General features: G+C 45.6%; 1 protein-coding gene across 2 annotated transcripts in view; it reads right to left on the bottom strand.

The window, feature by feature from the left end:
* Window positions 1-2,738, bottom strand: part of MIER1 (MIER1 transcriptional regulator) — a 49,640-nt gene extending 46,902 nt beyond the window's left edge. For both annotated transcript variants that reach the window (XM_067467839.1, XM_067467838.1), the window contains exon 1: window positions 2,509-2,738. In XM_067467839.1, the coding sequence (XP_067323940.1) occupies window positions 2,509-2,517 (9 nt within the window). In that variant the 5' untranslated portion in view covers window positions 2,518-2,738. The remainder of the gene's footprint in view (window positions 1-2,508) is intronic.
* Window positions 2,739-6,000: the final 3,262 nt, after the last annotated feature.

A 6,000-nucleotide genomic window follows, 5' to 3' on the forward strand; every position in this document is an offset into this window, starting at 1 on the left:
TGCATAAATAAACATGGTGAAAATTCTATCATTAAAAAAAATGCTTCTGATAACCACCTTGGAAAAAATGAAATATATAGGATAAAGCAGGTGTTCAACTCTTTCCTTTGTCACATATTTAAAGTATGGATAGCATAGGGACTCCATGCAGAGTCCAACTGAGTTGTAAACACATGAAATTTTCTCCTTCAAAGAAGTCACTGAGATGAGGGAATCTATTAATCACAGCACTAAAGTTTCAGAAATGACTCAACATAGAACATTCATGTAACTTTTAAAATGTCCAAAATAAAGACACCATGTACATAGCATTACTGCTTGGAGAAACACCAGAATTAAACTTAGGTGAGTAACTATTTACAATCTTACCCTATATACTTATGTATAGGTCTAAAAAAATAGTCAAAAAAACTAACTCAGAAAAACTGGGCTGACTTACCCATGAGTCAATGTGAGTACTATATCTTAGCTCTTGTATATAAAAAGAGACCATTCTTTCTCTGAGTACAGTGGTGAAAGGTAAGAGCTTAGACTATTCCAGGAAAACTTAAAAGAAGCACCAGCCGTCTCTACTCTCTCTGTCTTGGCATCACTTCTAGTCTTTTTGAATGCCTGGGTGGGGAAATGGCAGTGATGGACTTGAGGAGACGGCACTTCCCCTCTCTGTGAAATGACTCTTCGATTATCCACAGGTCATAGCAAAATCCATAATTCTGAACCCTAAACCTGAACCTGACTTATACATGAAGTCAACTTATAAATAAGTATATAAGGTAGTTTGAAGACTTTGCCTTCAGCAGTAAAGAACACCCAACTTTCGTGTTCCAAATTTCTACATTATACTACTATCCATTTTGAGTGATTGAAACATATACTTCTGTGGTTGTGAGATATATGTTGGGTATGGCTCTGGACAACTCGCATTTCCTTTGACTTATATATTATGTAGGGTTTTGTTTTTTTTGCTAAATTCAAAAGCGGTCTTCAGTCACTATCTTTATATTTTTATGTATCTTTCACCACCTGGATCTTGAGTTATTGGACAGCCTTTAAGATTCAATTTTGCTCAGTGAGGACCCTTCCACACAGTCATATAATCCCACAACATCTGCTTTGAACTGGGTTATCTGAGGGCTGTTCTCACCATATGTCAACCCATAGCCACTTGTATCACAAGTTTATTATATTGGAGTCGATTTTTACCCCGCATGAGTACACCAAGGCAAGACCCAAAGCGACTTAACACAGGTATGGACAAATTTCAGCCCTCCAGGTGTTTTGGACTTCAACTCCCACAATTTCAAACAGTTGGTAGGCTCTTAGGAATTGTGGGAGTTGAAGTCCAAAACACCTGGAGGGCCGAAACTTATCCATACCTGTGTTAAGTCGCTTTGGGTCTTGCCTTGGTGTACTCATGCGGGGTAAAAATCGACTCCAATATAATAAACTTGTGATACAAATGGCTATGGGTTGACATATGGTGAGGGTTTTTTTTTTGTTTTTTGTCGTGTCAGGAGTGACTTGAGATACTGCAAGTCGCTTCTGGTGTGAGAGAATTGGCTGTCTGCATGGACGTTGCCCAGGGGACGCCCGGATGATTTGATTTTTTATCATCCTTGTGAGAGGATTCTCTCATGTCCCCGCATGAGGAGCTGGAGTTGATAGAGGGAGCTCATCCGCCTCCCCGGATTCGAACCTGCGACCTGTCGGTCTTCAGTCCTGCCGGCACAGGGGTTTAACCCACTGCGCCACCGGGGGCTCCATGGTGAGGGGTGCATAGTCAAGACTGGGCAAAAAAATTTTACTATTTTTTTTAAAAAAAATGAATCAGCTTGAAAGAACAGAGGAAAAAAGAGGTTCAGCATAAAGAGTCCCCTAAATCAAAGGATAATAATATTACCTAGATTGGGCATGAGCAAACTTGGGCCCTCCAGATGTTTTTAGACTTCAACTCCCACCATTCCTAACAGCCTCAGGCCACTTCCTTAAGTGGCTGAGAGGGAAAAGGATGGGGCCTGAGGCTGTTAGGAATGGTAGGAGGAGTGGAAGTCCAAAACACCTGAAGGGCCCAAGTTTGCTCATGCCTGTCGTAAGTTCAACAATAGCCAAAAAAGCGAGGTAGGGGCAACTTGGGTGACAATTTGATCATCCCAGGCAGCAAGATACCAGCCTTTTCCCTCGCTATTCCATCCAAAAATGTCCTTTCCCCTTTACCTTCCCTGTGTCCCAAGGCAGAGCTCCCCCCTTCCTCCCCCTCCTTCCCCTCCAAGTTCCAGTGGGGCCCTGAGAAGGCTGCGAGTTCGAGTCGTGCCCCGCTTGCCACCCAGGCCGGCCTTGGGACCTTCAGCCGAACTAACTTGCACAGAGAGGCTGCCGCGCAACAAGTTCCCGGCCGGGCCCCGACTCCCCTCTCTCTCCTCTTCCTCCTCCTCCTCCGGCCTCCTCCTCCCTCTCCCCCTCCCTCCCTCCTTCCTTCCTTCTAGACGCCCGCGGGTCTCCCTCACTCACCTCCGCCATATTCGCCGCGCAGCTGGGGCGGGCCGAGCCGGGAGTGGGGTAATCACATCGCCGCCGCGGCGGAGGAGGAGGAGGAAGTGGCACGGGAAGGGAGCGAGAGCGGCGGGTCACAGCGGTCTCTGGGAGGCGGCGAGCTCTGCTAGGGAAGGAGGGAGGGAGAGAGGGAGGGAGGGAAGGCGCCACCAGGGGGAGGAAGAGGCCCGGCGACGTCACCACGCAAAGGAGGTGGGCGCGCCCGCGACGGCAGCGGCGGCGACGACGACGCCTCTCCCGCGCGCTCCTCCTCCTCCTCTCTCCTCCCCCTCCCTTTTTCGACCAGTCACGAGACCATTTGTTTGATTGGGGTTTTATTTTTTTTTAACCTCCGCGCGCGCGCTGCGTTCGAGAAACGACACCCTCCTCCCTTTTCCCCCTCCCATTCTTCCAACTGTAATTACGCTCGCTCCCCCCTCCCCCCTCCTTTTTGAGGGCAAGAATAGAGCAAGGCTCGTGCCCCCCTCGTTAGGTGTCACGCAGGCCTGCCTTTGCATAATAATAATAATAATAATAACAGCGCGCAAGATTGCAGATGTTTCCCATGTCTTTGGGGCCCCTTCCAGTCTCTATAAATAAAAATGTCATGTTAGTTCGTGCTACCATCAAAACTCAAAAACCACTGGGGGAATTGACACCAAATTTGGACACAAGACACCTAACAGTCCAATTTATGTCCTCCACTCAAAAAAAATGATTTTGTCATTTGGGAATTGTCGTTGCTGGGATTTATAGTTTACCTACAATCAAAGAGCATTTTGAACTCTACCAAGGATGGAATTGGGCCACACAGGGCTCCCATGACCAACAGAAAAAACTGGAAGGGTTTGGTGGACATTGACCTTGAGTTTGGGAATTATAGTTCACCCACATCCAGAGAGCACTGTGGACTCAAAAAATGATGGATCTGGAACAAACTTGGCACGAATATTCCATATGCCCAAATATGAACACAGATGGAGTTTGGAGGAAATAGACCTTGACATCTGGGATTTGTACTTACTGGGATTTATAGTTCACCTACAATCAAAGAGCATTCTGAACTCCACCAATGATGGAATTCAACCAAACATGCCATACAGGACTTCCATGACCAACAGAACACATTGGAAGGGTTTGGTGGGCATTGACCTTGAGTTTGGGAGTTGTAGTTCACCTACATCCAGAGAGCACTGTGGACTCAAACGATGGATCTGGACCAAACTTGACACAAAAATTCCATATCCCTAAATATGAACACAGATGGAGTTTGGAGGAAATAGACCTTAACATTTGGGATTTGTAGTTACTGGGATTTATAGTTCACTACAATTAAAGAGCATTCTGAAACCCACAAACGACAGAAATGGGGCAAACTTCCCACACAGAACCCCCATGACCAACAGAAAATACTTAAGGCCATCCAGTCCAACTCTCTTCACCAGGGCAAGAAAACGTAATCAGAGCCCTCCTGACAAAGAGCCATCCAGTCATAAATATAGATAGATAGATATGATTCTCTCACACACAGAGAGATATAGGATCATAGATTTGAAAGAGACCCTTAAAGAAGGACTATGATAGGTTGCATATTCCAGAGGTGGCAAACCAGACACTCTCCACATCAACACTGACAAAGAAACAACAAGAAATACTGTTTACTCACAAGCATAAAGGAATTACATATATTAGAAACCAACACTTTCTCATTACTTTATTTTCCAGATCACCAGACTGGGCCACAGCAACGCGTGGCAGGGGACAGCTAGTAACTGAATAAAATCCCACATTATCTGATTTGAACTGGGATATATCTCACTGTGGACTCAGTAACCCAGGGCCCTTCCACACAGCCATCTATATATATAAATTTGTTAGGGGCATCCAACAAGGAAACAAAACTCAAAAAACCCCCAACGAAACTTAACCAAAATTCCCATGCCCATAACACAACCCACAAGGTACAAACATATCTACTCAAAATGAAAAACAACACAACAACACACTCACAAAACGGCAAAACAACAAAACTCAAAAATCCCCCAACGAAACTTAACCAAAATCCCCGTGCCCATAACACAACCCACAAGGTACAAACATACCTACTCAAAATGAAAAACAACACAACAACACACTCACAAAACGGCAAAACAACAAAACTCAAAAATCCCCCAACGAAACTTAACCAAAATCCCCGTGCCCATAACACAACCCACAAGGTACAAACATATCTACTCAAAATGAAAAACAACACAACACACTCACAAAACGGCAAAACAACAAAACTCAAAAATCCCCCAACGAAACTTAACCAAAATTCCCGTGCCCATAACACAACCCACAAGGTACAAACATATCTACTCAAAATGAAAAACAACACAACACACTCACAAAACGGCAAAACAACTGAGCATGCGCATTGGCGCCCAGCCGCAAGTTCCATCGCGCGCACACATGGCCTTCCGGCCAACGTTCCCTCTGCGGAAACCATGCCCACTCCAAGCCCCGCCGCGCCGCTTCCTGCACACACACACCCCCTGCCGCACGCACACACGCAACCCCACGCTCCATCACTCCCCCCGCTGCCGCACACACACACGCAACCCCACGCTCCATCACTCCCCCCACCGCCGCACACACATGCAACCCCACTCCCCCCGCCGCCGCACACACACAGGGAGGGAAAGAAGGAGAGAAAGAGGGAAGATTGGCCACAGCAACACGTGGCGGGTAAAGGTTGTTATTTCTATTATTATTATTATGATGCTATTGTTCCTATGAGACCCTTTTAGGGGGAATGGGAGAGGTGTCAGGTCCCAGAGGCAATGCATTGCATTATTGTTATTGTTATGATGGTGGTGAAATAAAAGGAAATCAAAAGTGAAAGAAGGAAGCAAACAGGGAGGGAAGAAAGGCAAAGGAAGAAAGGGGGAGGGAATGAAGGAAAGAGAGAAGGATGAAACCAAGTAGTGAAAGAAGGAAAGAAAGAAAGAGGGAGAGAAGGAAGAAAGTAGAGAAAGGGGGAGGAAAAGGGGGAAGGAATAGGTAGGTACCTCTCTTTCATAATAGTCCAGATATCTACCTCAACTTTGATAAGTTTTACTATAGGCCACAGCAACGCGTGGCAGGGCACAGCTAGTATAACCTATTATATCAGGGCAGAAAATCCCACAATATCTGCTTTGAACTGGCTTATCTGAGTCCACTCTGTCATATACCCCAATTTTGTTCAGAGGTGTGGAAGGGACCCCAATTCAAAGCAGATCATCTGGATTTTATACGCAATGTAGGACCTTTCCATATAGCTCTATATCCCAGAATGTCAAGGCAGAAAATCTCACAATATCTGCTTTGAACTAGGTTATCTGAGTCCACACTGTCATATACCCCAGCTCAAAGCAGATAATGTGGGATTTTGTTCAGAGGTGTGGAAGGGGCCCCAGTTCAATGCATATCATCTGGATATTATAT

The sequence above is a fragment of the Anolis sagrei genome, chromosome 4, assembly GCF_037176765.1.
Source record: "Anolis sagrei isolate rAnoSag1 chromosome 4, rAnoSag1.mat, whole genome shotgun sequence".
Taxonomy (NCBI): domain Eukaryota; kingdom Metazoa; phylum Chordata; class Lepidosauria; order Squamata; family Dactyloidae; genus Anolis; species Anolis sagrei.